The sequence below is a fragment of the Nycticebus coucang genome, chromosome 12 (assembly GCF_027406575.1).
Source record: "Nycticebus coucang isolate mNycCou1 chromosome 12, mNycCou1.pri, whole genome shotgun sequence".
In the NCBI taxonomy this organism is placed as follows: Eukaryota; Metazoa; Chordata; class Mammalia; order Primates; family Lorisidae; genus Nycticebus; species Nycticebus coucang.
The window spans coordinates 95887286-95907575 of NC_069791.1; the positions used below are offsets into that span (position 1 = coordinate 95887286).

The following is a 20290-nucleotide window of genomic DNA, read 5'->3' on the forward strand; positions in this document are numbered from 1 at the left end:
TTCTCATGCCTCAGCCTCCCAAGTAGCTGGGACTACAGGCACCTGCTACAACATCCAGCTATTTTTTGATTGTAGTTGTCATTGTTTGGCAGGCCTGGGCTGGGTTTGAACCCGCCAGCTCTAGTGTATGTGGCTGGTGCCCTAGCTGCTGAGCTACAGGTGCCGAGCCTAGATCCTGTTGTTTTTATGACATCATGTCTTAGAGAGGGGCTGGTAAAAGAACTGAAAACTAAGTTCTGTGTGCTTTTCTGCTTTGGTTCTTCTGCTTGCTAAGAATTTGCTATAGCTGAATGGGCTGGCTATTTTTTTTTCTTTAACTTTTTAAAAATTTAATTTTTTGGAGTAAGTAATGTGCTCCCTTGGTTCAAAATTCAAAAGGTAAAAAGTATATGAAGATCATTTTCCTTTCTACCTTTGCCTCCCTACTTGACTCTCTTCCCTAGAGATTGTTTTACCAGTTTCTGGTGTATTCTTCCAGAGATGTTTTATGTGTGTGTATACATAAGCAAAATGTCCATGCCCACCTTCCAATACATACTATGCAGATGTCTTGACCATGTATTTCCAAGGGGCTTTCTCCCATTTTTTTTTTTTTTTTTTTATAGCTCACAGCAACCTCCAACTCTTGGGCTTAAGTGATTCTCTTACCTCAGCCTCCCAAGTAGCTGGGACTGCAGGTGCCTGCCACAAAAACTGGCTATTTTTTTTTGGTTGTAGTTGTCGTTATTTGGCAGGCCCAGGCTGGATTCGAACCCGCCAGCTCTAGTGTATGTGGGTGGCGCCCTAGCTGAGATACAGGCACTGACCCCAACCTCAAACTCTTGAGCTCAAGTGATTCTCTTTCCTCAGCCTCCGGAGTAGCTGGTACTACAGGCACCAGCCACAGTGCCCAGCTTTTTTAGAGATGGGGTCTTGCTCTACCTCAAGCAAGCCTTGGCCTCCCAGAGTGCTCAGATTACAGGCATGAACCACCTCCCCTGGCCTTTGTGCTTTCTCCTTTTTAACCACTGTTTAGGCCAGGCGTGTTGGCTCACACCTATCATCCCAGCACTTTGAGAAGCTGTGATAGGAAAATCTCTTGGGACCAGGACTTTGAGATCAGCCCGAGCAACATAGCAAGATGTCACTCACCTCTATAAAAAATTTGAGACTCTACAGCTGAGACTACCATGGTGGCATATGCCTATAGTCCGACTACTTAATTTTTTTTTTTTTTTTTTTTTTGCAGTTTTTGCCTGGGGCTGGGTTTGAACCCGCCACTTCCGGCATATGGGGCTGGTGCTCTACTCCTTTGAGCCACAGGCACTGCCCCCGACTACTGAGTTTTAAGTTACAGTGAGCTATGGATGTGCTACTGCACTCCAGCCTGAGTGACAGAGTTGAGATTTTCTAAAAAATAAAATTCTTTTAAAAAGCTGTTCAGTTTTACTTTGGAAAGATGAATTTTAGTCTTCTGTTCATTTTCACTGTTAGAAACATTACTATAGCCAGTAACTTTCAACATGTATCATTTTTCATAGAAGCAAATGTGTCTGGAGGATGAAATCCTCAAAATGGGATTGCTGGCTCAGATAGTGTGTACTTCTGTAATTTTGATATATATTGCTGTATTTCCCTTTATGGAGTTGCTACCAGCAATGTATGAGAATGCTTAATTTCCCACACCTGTTGCCTGTAAGGGTGTTGTCAGACTCAAAGATAAACGATATTCTAATAAGTGAGAAATGTAATAAGAGAAAAACGTTATTTCAGCATAATTTAAATTTGCATTTTTCTTATTATGAACCAAGTTAAGTGTCTTTTTGTACGTTTTAAGACTCATTTATATGTGGCAGGCACCTGTAGTCCCAGCTACTTGGGAGTTGAGGCAAGACGATCACTTGAGCTCAAGAGTTTGAGGTTGCTGTGAGCTGTGACGCCTCAGCACTCTACCAAGGGTGACAAAGTGACATTGTCTCAAAAAGACTCATTTGTATTTCCCTTTCTATGAACTATCTTTTGTCCACAATCCTATTTGGTTGTCTTTTTCCTTTTGTTTATAGTTAACAGTTGTAAACTTATTATTTAGATTCATTTTTTGTAAGGGAAATGAGTCCATCTGTTTTAATTATAAGCAATACATAGTCCCCCTTGAATTTGCAGTGTTATTGTTATAAATAGCTATTTAATGCAGGGAATTGATCTTTAATAACTTTAAAAAATATTTTCTGCTCATTTTATTTTAGCTCTACCCTCCATAGTTTTTAAGGCTGGTATTTAATTTAAAAATATTGTAACAGGAAGTTACTCAAAAACAGTTTGTAGATGCTAAGTAAAAGAGGGGTAATTCATAGTTATAAGGAGGCAAAAAAAAAAAAAGGGTATTTATCTCTCGGGACTTGAATTTTAAAACTGTTTTTCTCCCCAAATAATCAATACTTCATATGCATCGAATTTTCTCAGTTTATCTGAATTTCTGCCTTGTTGGTCATTAAACAAATTTGAATTCCAGCAGAAATTTCTGTGGAATACTGTGTCCCTAAGTTGCATGTATTTTTTTATGCTTTGACTCTAATACTTTCTTTGATACATTTTGTTTAACAGAGCCCAGAGTATTGGAGAACAAGGTCACATGGCTTTGTTGGGTCATAGTTTGGGAGCTTATATTTCAACTCTGGACAAAGAGAAGCTGAGAAAACTTACCACTAGGATACTTTCAGATACTACCTTATGGCTATGCAGAATTTTCAGGTAAAGATGTGATGAGTTTTTAGTTTCTAGTGAAGACATTTATGACTGTGGTATAGACTGTGAGAGATCTTGTTTCTGGAACTATACTACTTGGGTTCAGATTTGCTGCCTTATCTTAGAAGTGTTGCTTAACCTCTGCCTACTTCAATTTTGTCATTTATTAAATAGAGATAGCATTAATATCTATTTCATGGACTTATGAGGATTGAATAAGCTAGTAGGTTAGTATACGTAAAGAGATGAGAATATAACCACTTGTGCATGATAGTGTCAGCAGTTATATTTAGGGTTTCTATTTCATAGAAGATAGAGCAGTGATCTGAATTCACATTCCAGGATCCTCCAATGAATACCGAAATCCCTGGATGCTCAAATCTGTCATATAAAATGGTGTAATATTTGCATGTAACTTATGAACATCTTCCAGAAATCATCTCTAGATTACATATAATACTTAATATAGTGTGAATGCTGTGTAATCATTAACCATGCCTGCATTATTCAGTGCTGGCCTTAGTGAAGGATAAATGAGAACCATGATCTTCAGGCTTTTTATATCTGAGGGACCCCTAATCTGTACTAGTTTGCATAGCATCTCTCTTTACCAAGTTGGGTATGGATGAAGGGTCATTGTCTGACTCCTTCATAACTGAAATGAGTTGTTAGTCATCTAAGATGAGGATTTTTCATATTTCTATCCTCTCTGCTGGATCTAGGTGACGGTTTCTAGCTTGAGGAAAGAATGGCTTCCATGATTATAAGCTTGGCATATTAAACTAGAAATAAGAGCATATTATTAACATATGGGTATCTCTTAACAGGTATGAAAATGGCTGTGCTTATTTCCATGAAGAAGAAAGAGAAGGACTTGCGAAGATCTGTAGGCTTGCCATTCATTCTCGTTATGAAGACTTTGTAGTGGACGGATTCAACGTGTTATATAACAAAAAACCTGTAATTTATCTTAGTGCTGCTGCTAGACCTGGCCTGGGCCAGTACCTTTGTAATCAGGTAAAGTGGCATGAGGTGCATATTTTAAAGACATGATGTTTTGTTTTGTCCTGAAACTCTTAAAGCAAGTAGACCCATTTCTCTAGCTGCTGTTCTTTTTGAGTAAAAGAAAAAAAAAAAAATGATGAGGCGGGGCACAGTGGCTTATGCCTGTAATCCCAGAACTTGGGAGGCTGAGGCAGGTAGATTGAGCTCACAGGTTCAAGATCAGCCTAAGCCAGAGCGAGACTTCGTCTTTAAAAGTAGCTGGGCATTGGGGTGGGTGCCTGTAGTCCCTGCTACTTTGGAGTCTGAGGCAAGAGAATCAATCAAGCCCAAGAGTTTGAGGTTGCTGTGAGCTGTGACATCTCATAGCACTCTATCAAGGGCAACAAAGTGAGACTCTGTCTCAAAAAAAAAAAAAAAAAAAAGATGAGCTGGGTGTAGTGGTTGTAATCCTAGCACTCTGGGCGGTGTATTGCTTGAGCTCAGGAGTGAAGACTAGCCTGAGCAAAAATGAGACCCTGTCTCTCCTAAAAATAAATAAAGAATTAGCCAAGCATGGTGGCAGGCACCTGTAGTTCCATCTGCTTGGGAGGCTGAGGCAAGAGGATTGCGTAAGCCCAAACAACCGTCAAAGATTGCTGTGAGCTGTGATCACGCCACGTCACTCTACCCAGGGCCACAGAGTAAAACTGTGTCTCAAAAAAAGATGGTCTTCATCTATACTTGTTTTGTCATTATATAAAATATATATTAATACATTTAGAAATGAAGAATATTTTTTAATTGCCATAGTCAACATTTTGATTTCTTTCCAGACTTTGATCAAAGGATGTGTGTGTGTTTACATGGTTGTGTTGGACTTTCTTTGCTCACTGTTATAACACAGTTTTTTTTTTTTTTTTTTTTTTATTGTTGGGGATTCATTGAGGGTACAATAAGCCAGGTTACACTGATTGCATTTGTTAGGTAAAGTCCCTCTTGCAATCATGTCTTGCCCCCAGGTTATATCGCGTTTTAACAACTCTTCACAGCAAACTTTGTTTTTAATGTCTTCACAATATTCAGAGAGAATATAGTAATTTAATCAACTGTTGACCTTTTGGGCAATTAGTATGTTTTCATTGTTTGGATTTCTGTAACCATCTTGAGGATATTCAAAATGAAGAGTTCTATGATATTTCTTTAGAAACATGAAACAAATTACTTAATACCTACTGCAAGTCAGGTTCTTATGGACTATCTTGGGATAATAGTCCAATCTTCAAAAGATGCAGGAGTGTTTTCTGTTAAGTGAGAAGAGCAGGAGACAGAACAATTTGTATATGATTGTCATGTTCATGTTTTTTTTTATGTCCATGTTTTTAAAAGTGTGTACATGCGTGTACATTTATTATACCTAGAAAAATAAATTTATACTTACATAAACATAGTTATACCTACAAAATGTCTGTAAGGTTATATATTGAACTGTTAACAGTGGTGTACCGGTGACTTGTGTGTGTAGAGGGATCCTTTAAGGAGGAAAATATGTGAATAAAGTGCTCATTAAGTTTTTGATCTTTAAATTCTACCAAGTCTTAGTTAGATAGGACAATATGCTACAACTGTTTCTAATTACTAAAACTAAACTCCTCAAGAATACGAAATTAGGGCCGCACCTGTGGCTCAGTCGGTAAGGCGCCGGCCCCATATACCGAGGGTGGTGGGTTCAAACCCAGCCCCGGCCAAACTGCAACCAAAAAATAGCCGGGCGTTGTGGCAGGCACCTGTAGTCCCAGCTACTTGTGAGGCTGAGGCAGGAGAATCGCTTAAGCCCAGGAGTTGGAGGTTGCTGTGAGCTGTGTGAGGCCACCGCACTCTACCAAGGGCCATAAAGTGAGACTCTGTCTCTACAAAAAAAAAGAATACGAAATTAATCTGACAATAACTGTCTCCATCCATGACGCTGACTTCTCTTAAGAAATGTTATCTGGCTTGGTACCTGTGGCTCAAGCAGCTAAGGCGCCAGCCACATACACCTGAGCTGGCGGGTTCAAATCCAGCCCAGTCCACCAAACAACAATGATGGCTGCAACCAAAAAATAGCTGGGCGTTGTGGCGGGTGCCTACAGTCCCAGCTATACTTGGGAGGTGGAGGCAGGAGAATTACTTGAGCTCAGGAGTTGGAGGTTGCTGTGAGCTGTGATGCCCAGCACTCTACCCAGGGTGACAGCTTGAGGCTCTATCTCCAAAAAAAAAAAAAATAATAATGAAATGTATATCTGCTAGTCCATATTTATTACTTTTTAGTAAATGGAGCTATAAATAAGATATTGTTCTTTGAATTCCCTTAGGTGGTTATTATTTGCTTGGAGGAAAAATCCTAAATTATCTCCCCTATCCTCCAAAAAAAACACAGGGGCGGTGCCTGTGGCTCAGTGAGTAGGGCGCCTGCCCCATATATCGAGAGTGGCTAGTTCGAACCTGGCTCCTGCCAAACTACAACAGAAAAATAGCTGGTGTTGTGGTGGGTGCCTGTAGTCCCAGCTACTCGGGATGCTGAGGCAAAAGAATCACCTAAGCCCCAGAGCTGGAGGTTGCTGTGAACTCTGACAACACATCACTCTACTGAGGGCGACAAAGTGAAACTCCGTCTCTTAAAAAAAAAAAAAAACACCCAGGACCCAGTTTTTCTGTTTAGAAAAGTGTTTTTGTCTTTTGGTGTATTCTAGAATATACCAAAGATAGTTAATTCATTCGTTTAGAAAATTTTGCATTGTATCCTCTAATAAGGCACCTGGGAATTCTCCCTTTTTTGAGGCTTGACTTTCTAAATGCACTTTAACATCTATTTATATTATTTAGAATTTGTAAGGAGAGATTTTTTTTTTTTTTAAAGAATAATTATGGCTTAGAGCCGCAGTCTTTCACAAAGGGAAGGTACAGTGATCTTTCTGCTACAGTTGCATGTTTCTTCTTACAGCTTGGCTTGCCCTTCCCCTGCTTATGTCGTGTGCCCTGTAACACTATGTTTGGATCCCAGCATCAGATGGTGAGTTCTCCTTTTGGTTTGTAAAATAGTATGGAATTGTGTTTGGAAACTGTGTTCCTTTCAAATAAAGTTTAGCTGGCCTACTGATTGTTAGCTTGTTCATTTATTGCTTAGGTCTTTCCTTGTAATACATACTTTTTTGTGAATGTCCATCAAGATTGGCTGATGTATAGATCGGGAGCACCTGGCTATTAAGGAACGCTTGGAATTGCTGTATTACCTGCTTTAAGTAGAAACATGGCAGCCCAATTAAACAACTATAAATTCCTTCTGAAGCTCATACTTTTAAGTATTACAGTTATCACTGTTGCCTTGATTTGTGAATGGGCAGATTTTGAAAATGAGGTTCTTTGTAATTATAGAATTGAGTTCATCTTATTTTTAGACATGTAATTGATAATAGCTCCATACTGAATCTCAAAGGAAATGGAAGGGATAGATTTTAGAGTTCTGCATTTCTTTTCTCAATGTAGTTTCATTTTCTAGTTCAGATACATCAATGAGTAATAGTAGAAATATATCCTTGGCTGTTTTGAAGGGAGTTGAGAGAACTTTTTTTATTAAATGTTTAAAACTAGAGAAATGTTCTCAAATACATAGTTTTTAACTTTAATTTTATTTAATCAATTTTTCTGGTCTTCAAGAAAAACTATTTGATTTTCTTATTTATGATGAGTGAAAACAGAAAAATTGTCAAGAATGGAAAATTGATTTACGTGATTAATTTTGAGTTATGTGCTTCTTTTGATAGTTGTAATTTTTCATGGTATAGCTATTATGTTTGGCTATTATACTGGTTGTCTTCTCATTTTTTTATGGTTTGTGTTTTGGTCCCAGGATGTGGCATTCCTGGAGAAACTGATTAAAGATGACATAGAACGAGGAAGACTGCCCCTGTTGCTTGTCGCAAATGCTGGTAGGTATCATGAACCCAAATCATCCATTTTGGGGATTAAAGAGGGAATCCCCTGGAAAAGACTAAGTCTTAAGAAATGTTGATGTGCCACATGTTTAAGATGGTCTCTGTCTACATTGTGGTGAAAACTGCAATAGTGAAGTTAGGTTTATTGTTGGTTTGTTTTAGAAGTTATTTTGCCTGTGTATACTTTTCCTTTTAGGTTGTAAATGCATCTCTGTATTCTCCTTCATGTACTTCCTTTATCCTTTGTAAACTGAATTTTAAAATGTCACACTTAAGCTTTGCACAGTGGTGCGTGCCTGTCACCCCAGCTATTGAGGAAGATGTGGCAGCAAGGTCGCTTAAGCCCAAGAGTTTGAGGTTGTAGCAAACTATGATCATGCCACTGCATTCCAGCCAGGGCAACCAAGCAAGACCCTATCTCAAAAAAAAAAAAAAAAAAAAAATTCAGTGCCAAAGTTTGGTGAGGAGGCAGAGCCCCTGGAGTTCTCATACATTGCTGATAGGATGCAAAATATTATAGCCACTCCGGAGTAGTGTGACAGTTCCTCAAAAGGCTAAATGCAGAATTAACCAGATTCCCCAGCAGCACCATTTCTCAAGGAGAAATGAAAACATATCTCCACATAGACTTGTATGCTAATGTTCATTGATTGAAACAATCCCAATGTTCTTTACCTGGTGAATAGATAAACAAATCGTGGTATGTCTGTCTAATGGAATACTAAGCAATAAGTGGAAAGAACTGCTGATATACACATCAACATAGATGAATTTCAAAGGCATGCTAAGTATAAAGCTAGATACAGTATTGATATGAAATTTTAGAAAAGACAGCCTACAGTAACAGAAACTGATCAGGGTTGTCTGGGGCCAGTGAGGAACAGGGAGAAGAGTGACTGCAGTGGGATGAAGGCATCGTGGAGAGATAGAAATACTCTATATCTGGACTATGTGGGTGGTGACATATTGTAGAGTGTCAGAATTCATTGAACTATGCAGTTAAATGAGTGGATTTTAATATGTAAATTATACTACAGGAAAGCTGTTTTAAAAAAAAAGAAAAACCACTTAAATATCCACTTTGTTGATAGCAGGAAAAAACCTCTGCTTCCTGCCTGACTTGTTTAAAAAGAAACACAAATCCACCATATTCAAGCACTTGTTAGACTGAAGGGGCTGCAATTTGCATGTGACTGAGTGACTTACCCATGTGACTACATTGTGGGCGCCAGAAGACACATCTTAAGGGTTGGTCAGCAGACATTGCCAAGAAATACACAAAAGGAGTCTGAGTATGGTCCTATCACTAAAACAGCACTGTGCTTTGTTTTGATGGGTGGGTCATGTGGCACAACCTATGCACTGGCGTTTGATCTCATTTCAACTAAATGTGACAGTTAAGGGTTTTTTGTTTTTTAAATTTGAGGTAGATTTATATGTGAGGGGGGAAGTTTTCACCCTTTTCTTACCATAGACCTCACAAAAGAACTACTTTCTGTTGTGTTAGTTGGCATACTGCTATCTGGAAATTCAGGATGGTTGGGAGAATGGATGCCTCCACGTTTTACTTAAGCTCTGTCTGTAGAGGGTTCTGCTCAGCAAAATTTGTAGTGCAATTGAGTTATCAAAGGAGTGGCTTAAAGCATTTAATATATTTAAACTGGCTTCAGACTGCACATTCAAAGAACCTGGGCAAAAAGCACTCAAATTTATCTGTATATATTTTTGTAAAGGACATATCTAAATCAAAATAACCAAGAACTGACAATGAAAGGATAGAAAGGATATCTCGGACAAATGCTAACCAAAATGAAAGTACCATAGCAATATTGCCTGGGGTAAAATAGGCTTTGTATTGATGAAAGATACATTTACTAAAAGAAATAATAGTTCTGAAAACCTGTGAACATAACTTTGAATTACATAAAGGGAAATTAAAGGAAAACTGATTCACATGTAAATTGACAAACCTACAGTTGTGGTGGGAGATTTCAATGTATTTCTCATGAATCAACAGATCAAGTAGACGGAAAGTTGGTAAAAGATTTCAATAACACAAAAACATATAATGGAGAATCAACATTTTCCAAAACTTGCATAAGTCAACTTGTAAAAGTTGAAGTCAGTCCACAAAGAAAATGGGGATGTATTAAGTCATTTCCCTCCTAGGGAGATAATATGTGTAAAAGCTCTTAAATGCTGTAAAGAGTTAGAAAATGTTTGTTCCTCTAACATCCTTGTTTATTTGTTTTATCCTAGGAACTGCAGCAGTAGGACACACAGACAAGATCGGGCGATTGAAAGAACTCTGTGAGCAGTATGGCATATGGCTTCACGTGGAGGGGTGAGTAGGTCCGAGGTTGGGCCTTACAGAATCCTCATGAGGAGTGGATGGACATTTAGGCTATCACTTTTTAGAGGTATTTATCACTGAGGGCTCTTTGGTAGGCAAAAAGAGATTTTATTGTCAGAGATAACTAAAAAAGACCAGTGTTAGGACTGGCTTTAGGCACAGTGTCAACCAGAATTCAGTGTCTTCCTCCTCAATCCCTCCCTTTATCACAGTCACTTGACCTGATTCCTCTGTGTTAGCTCCGTTTGTGGACCATACTTTCCTATTATTGTGCAGAGTAGCTCCAGAAACTCCAGCCTTCTTTCCAGCTTTGTGTTCTGTGGTTCAGGAGTCCTAACAAATCTCATATTGATCCAATCACTGTGGCCAGGGAGAAGTAATCCCCTGATGGTTTGGGTTGTTTGCCCACCTCTGGAGCACGTGGTGGTTGCTAGAGGGAATTGGGGTGATTTGCCAGAAAACTATTGGAGACCTGTTAAGACAGACAGGATGCAGGGCAGCCCAAGCTCATACCCACCATGTCATACAAGGCAGGTGTCTTTTATTTTATCCCTGAGAAAAACATGACCAGAGAAGAGGAGCTGTGAAAGAGTAATGCTGCCATTATACTAAATGAGTAAGGGGTGTCCCCTGAAACACATTTTTTCCCCACATTATTGATTTGAATGCATTTTGAAGGCTTTTCTGAAATTTGTATAAACTGTATCTTCTGTTGCTGTTATAAAAGCTAATAACAAAGCTGAAAGACACTTAAATGTCAACTTGCAACTGCACAGACTATTTTTTTAAGGTACATACTTAGTGAATAAGCAACATTACATAATTAGTTCTTAGATTGGTGTTTTTTCTTCCAGTGTGAATCTGGCAACATTGGCTCTAGGTTATGTCACCTCATCAGTGCTGGTATGTTGTTGATTTACTAAATATTGGTGTTTTAAAGAAGGAACTTAAGATCGCTCAATCCCTGATGGCTTTCACAGTCTTTATGAATGGAGGAGGGTGTCGGGGGTAGTGTGCTGTTGTAATCTAATAAGGAGTTGTTCTTTTTTTGGCAGGCTGCAACCAAATGTGATAGCATGACACTGACTCCTGGCCCGTGGCTGGGTTTGCCAGCTGTTCCTGCAGTGACACTCTATAAACATGATGATCCTGCCTTGGTGAGCTTATTCTCACGGGAGTGGGAATGGAGTGGTTAATACTCATTATTGGCTGTAAGTGCAAAATACAGAAAAACAAAGAAAAGGTGAAAAATATCCTTAATTCCACTTACATTGCATTTTTTTCCAGAAAAAAATTAACGTAAGTAAAACCATATATATTTTTCTGTTCACTCTATACTTCCCTATGTGTATGAAAAATCTTTTTTTTTTTTTTTTAGACAAAGTCTTACTATGTTGCCCTCAGTAGAATGCGGTGGTGTCACAGCTCACAGCAACCTCCAACTTTTGAGCTTAAGCGATTCTCCTCTTGGCTCCTCAAATAGCTGGGACTACAGGCGCCCACCACAACGCCCGGCCATTTTTTTGTTGTTTAGCTGGGCCGGGCCGGGTTTAAACCCGCCAGCCTGGGTGTATGTGGCTGGCGCTCTACCCACTGAGCTACGGATGCTGCCTTTATGAAGAATCTTTTATGAAATTTTTTTTTTTTTTTTCGTAGAGACAGAGTCTCACTGTACCACCCTCGGGTAGAGTGCCGTGGCATCACACGGCTCACAGCAACCTCTAACTCTTGGGCTTACGCGATTCTCTTGCCTCAGCCTCCCGAGCAGCTGGGACTACAGGCACCCACCACAATACCCGGCTATTTTTTTGCTGCAGTTTGGCCGGGGCTGGGCTTGAACCCGCCACCCTCAGCATATGGGGCTGGCGCCCTACTCACTGAGCCACAGGCGCCGCCCTCTTTTATGAAATTTTAATGATTGTATAATCCTCTGTCAGTAACTACTTAGTCTCCATTTGTGAACTTTTAAGATATCTTCAAATTTTTGTTACCAAAATAATGAGGCAATAAATATCTTCCTACCTTTCGAATTATTTCTTTAGATAGATTCTCAGAAGTAGAATTGCTGAGTGGGAGCATTTCAATGTTCTGAACCCACGTTGGTTGTAATATACTTTTAAAAAATCATACTTGCAGTTCTTGATAATAGGTCAGTTAGTGATAAGCATGTGCAAAGTAAGATTTCAGTGATTACTGCTAAAATGTTTGTCTTGCTCAGTTGATAATGGCAAGGTATTCAAGGATGCTCAGAGGAACCTTGAAGGGGCTATCTCTTGAATGTCTAGGAGCTATTGCTCTGGGATGTGAACCTATTTGGATTGTCATCCTGGCTTTGCTACTCCTTAGCTGTGGACCCTTGGACAAAACAAGGTCTCTGAACTACGTTACTTAGAATACTTACTTCCTAGAGCTGTTAAAAGATCAAATGGATAATGCTAGCCAGTGTTTAGCATAGCATTTGTTATTTGCTGAGTGTGTAGTAGTTGCTGGTTAGTTCTGTAGCATAAGATTTCAGTGGTTAATAAACCCATATTGGCTTTTTTTAGACTTTAGTTGCCGGTCTTACGTCAAATAAGCCAGCAGACAAACTTCGTGCCCTGCCACTGTGGTTATCTTTACAATACTTGGGACTTGATGGGATTGTGGAGAGGATAAAGCATGCTTGCCAACTGGTGAGTAGAAACCTTACATTTAAATGAGTCACAAATGGCTCGGTGTCCATAGCACAGTGGTTAAGGCGGCAGCCACATACATGGAGGCTGGCGGGTTTGAATTAGGCCTGGGCCAGCTAAACAACAATGACAACTGCAACAAAAAAATAGCCGGGCACCTGTAGTCCCAGCTACTTGGGAGGCTGAGGCAAGAGAATCACTTAAATCCAAGAGTTGGAAGTTGCTGTGAATTGCGACATAGTGAGACTCTCAAAAAAATAAATAAATAAATGAGTCACAAAGACTCCTTGGCAAAAGCAGAGCCAGAAAAATATTTCATTATGTACCTTCCTTCTAGAACCTCGTTGTGTGAGTTGACCATCTCATAAGGAAGCAGACTAAATGCACATGTATTTTGCTTGTCCAGAGTTCTGGGACAGACTCCTGGGGTTGTCCTGGTGTTTGTGTCCAGATGAAATTAGACAAAAAGGAATACCACTTTCAGCTGGGATAAGAAATGGAGTCATCAGATGACTTCTAAGGATGGAGAAGCATGCAGAAAGTTAGGGGGAATAGCTTTCTTCTTTGTTCCCCATGACTAACTGATTGTCCAGGGTCAAGGTTAAAGGTGGGTTATAGAGGGCATGGATATTTTTTAAATTTTTTACGTTTTTGTTTTTTGCAGTTTTTGGCCAGGGTGGGTTTGAACCCGCCATCTCCAGTATATGTGACTGGCGCCCTACTCCTTTGAGCTACAGGCGCCGCCCCAGAGGGCATGGATATTTTTAACACCAGCTGGCATGGACTCCCCAGTTGCAGGACTATGGGGACAAGCCTAAATCCTCTTTCCATTTCAGGTGTTCTGATAGTGAAAAACATACAGTTTTGCTGTAGTTTTAGCATCTTAGTCCCTTGGGTTGCTATAACAAAGCATGTTAGAATGGATAGTTTGCGAATAGCAGACATATTGCTTACAGTTCTGGAGACTGAGAAATCCAAATCAGGGTGCTGGCAGTGAGGCCTGTTTGGTGTCCATTGAGGGCCTGTTTCTGACACGGCCACTTCCACGTGTCTTCACATAGCCAAAGGGGTGAACACATTTCCTTTAGCCTCTTTTATAAGAGCACTGATCCCGTTCATGAGGTCTCCATCCTCATACCCTAATCACTTCCTATAGGCCTCATTCTTAATACTCTTGCCTTAAAGGATTAGGTTTCAAGAGATGAATTCTAGGAGGACACAAACATTCAGACTGTAACATGTAGAAAAGTCATTTATGCAGTGTGGACCCTGTCTGAGCTCAGAAGCATGTCACCTCTCAATACCTCCATTCATTCATGTATGAAATAGGGATAATAGAGAAGTCTGTGAAGACTTGACGAGTTGATACATGTAAAGCTCTTACAGTAGTACCAGATCCTATAGTAAGTTACAAATATTGGTTTAAATCTTTATTTTAAACATATTCTTGGGGAATTGGCCCTTAAGTATCATTTTTATATTTAAGAAAAATTAGTATTTTCATATTGCACTGTTAGCAGTTTTTTGGTGTATGATGTTGGCATAGTTCATTTTTATATTAAAAAATCATTTTCAGATTTATGCTCATTATGCTTACAGAAGCACCACATTTTTAGAAGTGCTCTCATTGTGCTATTATTTGCTCACATTTTGAGGTTTGGTTCTTAGGAAAGAGATGCTTTTATTGCTGAAGTAACTTAGTCAATTTAAGGGAGGTTTAGGTACTCAAGGGAGAATTTTTTAATGCAGGAAAATAATGGCATTAACTACCAAACCAGAGTCACCATAGCTCTGGTATCCTCCTTGAAACAAAAACTGTAGCTGATCTTGAATACTCTTGAGGATTTGAATGAAATCTTACTGCTGAGTCACCTGTGCTAAATGCACATGTTAAACTGCATGGAAATTTAGCAGATGTGGTTATCTGTGTTCTACATTCACACCTTCATTTTCTTCTTGGGTAGAGCATTTACTCAGTGCCAGGCACCCTGAATTAACTTTACGGCAGCTCAGTTCATTCCTACAACTTCACTAGAATGTAAGTTCCTGCTGTCTAATATTTAGTGAATATCAGTTTAATTAATGTGCCCCAGTTGCATGAGTTAGATTCTATTATTATTCCTCTATCAGTGATGAGGGAATGGGTTGACATTAATAATAGTGGTAATGATGGTATTGATGATGACAGTGGCCATCATTTACATAATGTACACTATTTCTGCTTCTAAGTACTTATTGTATTGTCAAGTCAGTCTTCACAACAACCCTATAGAGAGATACTATTATCTTCTTTTTATAGTTGAGGAAACTGAAGCACAGACAAGTTATTTAACTTGTCCAAGGTCATAGGTAATAAGTGGCAGGTTAAGTAATTTACAAAGGGACCTGCAGGTGATAAGTGGCAGAACCATGCTTTTACTGGCGCTTTTTTTTTTTTTTTTTGTCTCAAGCTTTTGCCCTGGGTAGAGTGCCGTGGCATTAAAGCTCACAGCAGCCTCCAACTCCTAGGCTCAAGCGATTCTCTTGTCTTGGTTTTTCTATTTTGAGTAGAGACGGGGTCTCGCTTTTGCTCAGGCTGGTCTTGAACTCGTGAGCTCAAGCAATCCACCTGCCTCAGCCTCTCAGAGTGCTGGGATTATAGGCGTGAGCCACCAGCTCTTGAGCAGACTGTGTTCTCTGGCTTGTCATTAGTCTTCCCCCATATTCAATACTGTGATTTGTATACATTTCCACTCAGTGTTTTTTGAATGTTTGGCTTACATTGCCAATATGATGAATTCACATGTCTCATTAGAAGCAGCTTTTCCCAATTCACTACATGTGACTTTGAACTGGGGAATAACTGCAGATTTTGAAATGCAAAAGTTGATAAAACTTAGAAATCACCAAGTTGCAGATGATTTTGCCTGAGATCCTTGTTTGAGACCTGTAAAGACCCTCAAGAAAGCCAGTTATGTCAGTCTAAGGAAATTATATCAGCTGTTTTTTGTCATTTGCAGAGTCAACGATTGCAGGAAAGTTTGAAGAAAGTGAACCACATCAAAATCCTGGTATAGTATATAATTTTATCTATTTTTGAAATAAATTACTTGTTTTAAACTTCATTAACTTAGAATGGTTTTCTCTAGACCTGATACATTTCAGTGGAATTTTGGCAGCTCCCTTGAAACACTCACTCACACGCACATATTGTTTGAAAGAGGGTCATGCATATATTTGACCTAACTATACAGTTATCCTGAAGCCAAGAACTTGTGCTATACCGTGTTTAAATTCCTATAGTGCCTTCCATATAACCTATTTATTCTGCTAAAATTTAGAATTGCACAAAGATCTTATAAACACTTATAAAGTCCTCACCTGCCTGAGGACTTTAGAACACCCATCTAACTGAAATAAAAATTTGTTTTGTGCTCAGATTGTTTTGGGCTACTCTTTCTGAAACCTTCTGACATCAAAGTTTTTATTTGCACAAGGTGAGAGGAGGAAGAGAGAAGCAAGCAACCTTACTCTTAACTTCTGGTGTCTTCCTAAAATGAATCTGTCATAGAGTGCTCCCCAGGGATAATACCTAGACAAAGAAACGAGGATTTAGCAGAGCTATCAACTAAGAATGAGTATCACTTCAGATTTGAATGTCTTCATGTTTTGCTTTATTATATTTTAGAATTCTAGGCAATTTATAGGTCAAATTGTGATTTAAATAGGTTCACTGAGTGTTTCTTTGACAATTCTGCAGGGTATAGTAGTAAAGTTAAAAACTAATTTTTGAGGCTGGGCGCAGTGGCTCATGCGTGTAATCCCAGCACTTAGGGAGCCCTGGGGGGAGGATCACTTAGGCCTAGGAGTTCAAGATCAACCTGGACAACACAACAAGACTCTATCTCTTCTCTACAAAAACATGAGCCAGGCATTGTGGTGGGCACCTGGAGTCCCAGCTACTCAGGAGGCTGAGGCAAGAAGATTGCTCATGCTCAGAAGTTTGAGGCTGCAGTGAGCTGTGATCTCCACTCCAGCCTGCTCAACAGAGCAAGACACTGTCTCTAGAAAACATTGTAAAAAGATTTTTTAAAAACTAATTTTCGAGTTTATTTGGGGTTCAAGTTAGTACCGTTTCTGTTTTTAGAAGACTTTAAGAGAAGTAGCTACTCTGCATTGTCTTCTGAGATGGAGCCTGGGCCAATTGACCCAAATTCTAGTTGGCGGAACTTTGAATGAAGAGGTATCATTAGAGAAGCAGAATGGAGCAAGAATGGAGCAGTGTAGATCAGGACGTTTGGGTTTTACTCTCAAGAGATGCCATGGGGTGACCTTGTGACAGAGTCACTTTCTTAACCTGAGCATGTGAACTCGGCTGTCAAATGAAAGTGTATTGGTTGGACTCTTCTGATTTCAAACAGATGCAAATTATGGACTAGGTTGAGCAGGCTGTTAGGAATTGAGGCCGTGCTGGGCCTGGACCCTTTCCCTGTCCCTGCCTTACTGAGCCACTCGGCTCTTCCTCACCTTTTCATTACTCCCTCTTCCTTAAGTGTGAGGGGTGTCTGATGGTGTTAGTGTCCAGTTGTTTTGGAGCCCATGCATAAACACTTCTTTGCCCCTTCTTCCAATGGCTGCTTTTTGCATTAGAGGATGCAGTAACTGACAGATACCATGAGGCTTTGTGGCCTGTTAATCATCACCACCATTCCATTTGCTGCTTGTGAAGTGCTTCTTCGATACCACATGTGGTACCAAATACCTTAACATGTATTACCTTAACATTATTTCATTTAACCCTCACAACCCTCCTTTGTACATGCTGTTCCCTCTGCCTAGAAACACTGTCCCCAGCCCCCATACTCGGCCAAATTTTCTGATGGCTGGTTTCTTACAGATTGTAGTTCAGATCTCACCTCTTCAGAAAGGACTTTGCTGACCACCCTAAAGACAACCTTCCATGACCATCCATCATTCTCTATTCCCTGGGGTCTTTTCATTACACTTGTTACTATCTGAAAGCATGTTTGTTGACAATTTTTGCCTATAGAAGATTCATAAAGGCTTTATGTAGACTCACTACTGTCCCTCATGTGGGCCTTAAACTCAAGACCTAGCTGGGGATAGTGGTTCGTATTGCAGTCCTGGTGCTGTGGGAGGCAGAGGAAAAAGGATTCTTGAGGCTAGGAGTTTGAGACCAGTTTGAACAACATAGTAAGACCCCCATCTCTACAAAAAATAAAAAAATAAGGGTGTGGTGGCACACAGCTATAGTCCTAGCTATTCAGAAGGCTGAGGCAGAAGGATTGAGTGAGCCCAAGAGTTTGAAGTTGCAGTGATCTGTGGTGATGCCACTGCACCCTAACCCTAGGCGATGAACCCAAGACCCTGTCTCAAAAAGAAAAATGCCATGAAAGCGAAGTGCCAGGCCCCAGATATGCTGCCCCTTCCTTTGCAGTTCAGCTTACAGCCATCTTTCTTCTTTCTAAATGCATCTTTTTTTTTGCAGTTTTTCCCGCCACCTCCAGTATATGGGGCCAGCACCCTACTCCCTGAGTCACAGGCGCTGCCCCTGAATGCATCTTTTTTTTTCTGTGAGCCTAGCAATGGTTTAAGCTTTTTCTGGTCATCAGTTATATTTAATCTAGCATTTGGTGTATTTAGAATTGCTAACTTCAGTATTAGCTGTCTATCACGTTGCTTAAACCAGAAGTGTATGTATATAACCCTGTGTAGTATTTCTTCTGCACATTTCTTCTGAATATTTGAGACCACTGAGTTCAAAGACAGAAAAGACGATCATAATGTGTATATGTAGATGTCTTGTTCCTCAGATCATTCTGCCTTCTCTTAACTGAGGATGGGAGAATGAGTGCATTGTTTTGTCTCTTTTTTTGTTCCTCCTTGCTTGTTGGGCTTCCTCCCTTGTATTTAAATATTAACTCCCTGCACCTTTGAAATTATCAGTAGTTTTGTTTGTTTATATGAGGGTTAGAAGAGATGATAGATATGAAAGCATTTAGCACAGGAACTGCCTGAATAAATAGTGGGAAGATTTGAATACAAATCTTGCTTGATTTGAATCACATCCACACAGTTCTTTGAAAATTTTCTTAAAAAGATCTTGGGCCAGCTACTCCTGTTGTTCCAATTTAGCACTAACTTTTGGCCCTGCTAATGAATCAACGCACTTGGAGCCTTGGAACGTAAGTTTTGTGACTACAGTTACAGTGCTGACATTGTTGAATACTTAGAGATCTTCTCTCCCAGTGCCACCCACGCTACCAGAAAATAGCACAGAGCCTGCTAAGGACATTGCTGCTCCCTGTGCACCCTGACCCAGGCTGTAGCTGAGAGCTGACTGTACATTTGTTCTATGGACACAAGTGATGGACTTGTAGTAGGGCCAGATTACCATGATGTAGTGCAGGTTTTCATCTGCTATGAAATCCATTAAAGAAGTTGTCTGATGCCTTTCTTGAATAAGTACTGGGTCTAACTACTAAATAGAAGTAAATATATTTAGAAAGTAAGTAGAGTTCTAGATTGTGGTTATGTGCATTGCTAGCAGGACTTTTATCCTGTTCTGGAAGTTTTACAAAGTGAGAAGAAAGTACTTGTTACCTTTCTTTTATACTCCCCTGAGCATAAAAAGTTATAGTAAATCCCGAATTTCTGGGATTCTTGAGAGCATTGGCTCTTTCAATATGAATTCTAGTTCTACTTTCTCCTTACCTTTTTTGATCTTTAATATTAGACCTGTGTTTATCCATTATCATTAAAATTATCTTAATTTTTAACTAGTGTTAAGTATCTTATAAATTACAGTGTACCCTCAGGGCTGGTTCATACTTGTTTTTAGAAATTTTACTAAACGCTTGGTTTTTGATTTTTGTTTCTCTAGCAACTGAAATCAACCTTTGAATTTTTTATTGTGTTTATTTATAAATTAGAACATCTTTAGCCTATTTTTCAAACTCCCCATTTCGTTTTGTAGGAGTTTGGAATTTAATATTACTTGGTAATATCAGACTTCTGTTTTTGTAGGTGGAAGATGAACTCAGCTCTCCAGTAGTGGTGTTCAGATTTTTCCAGGAGTTAACAGGCTCAGGTAGGTGATTTTAAAAACAAAGTTATTTTTATATCTGTGTTTGAGGGCTTTGAGTTTAATACTATTTCAAGTTAAATAGATAGTCCAAATATTTTCATTATTAAAATTGTTAGTCATAATTTAACAGTATTTACAAGAATTTCAGTCCCAAATGCCTTTGCATTTTGCTGATAGTTTGCTGTGATTAAACTAGTGGTTCCTGCCTGTCAGCCCATGGACCGGTGCTGGAGTAGCTAAGAAAGAGTCATTTGAAAATACAGATTTCTGGGCCCTGTTTCCCATGTATTTTGATTCAGTAAGTTGAACCCAGGTATCTCCATTTTTAAAAAAGTTCCAAGTGCCACCAGCCTAGTCTAAGGACCGTTATTTTTTACATGGATAGCTGTAGGCCCCTCTTAGCTGATCTCTGTCCTGTGTTCTCCACCTCCACACTTCCATTTGATGTGAAGTCACATTGTATCACTCCCTTGCCAGAACCTTGTCCACATCTTACCAT

General features: G+C 39.5%; 1 protein-coding gene across 9 annotated transcripts in view; it reads left to right on the plus strand.

Annotated features, from left to right (window-relative positions):
* The window catches only part of PDXDC1 (pyridoxal dependent decarboxylase domain containing 1), a 48627-nt gene that overhangs the window by 15400 nt on the left and 12937 nt on the right, over positions 1-20290 (plus strand). For all 9 annotated transcript variants that reach the window (XM_053555243.1, XM_053555235.1, XM_053555239.1 and 6 more), the window contains 10 exons: positions 2584-2730; positions 3552-3741; positions 6689-6757; positions 7595-7673; positions 9939-10023; positions 10887-10935; positions 11088-11189; positions 12579-12704; positions 15704-15754; positions 19731-19794. In XM_053555243.1, the coding sequence (XP_053411218.1) occupies positions 2584-2730; positions 3552-3741; positions 6689-6757; positions 7595-7673; positions 9939-10023; positions 10887-10935; positions 11088-11189; positions 12579-12704; positions 15704-15754; positions 19731-19794 (962 nt within the window). The remainder of the gene's footprint in view (positions 1-2583; positions 2731-3551; positions 3742-6688; positions 6758-7594; positions 7674-9938; positions 10024-10886; positions 10936-11087; positions 11190-12578; positions 12705-15703; positions 15755-19730; positions 19795-20290) is intronic.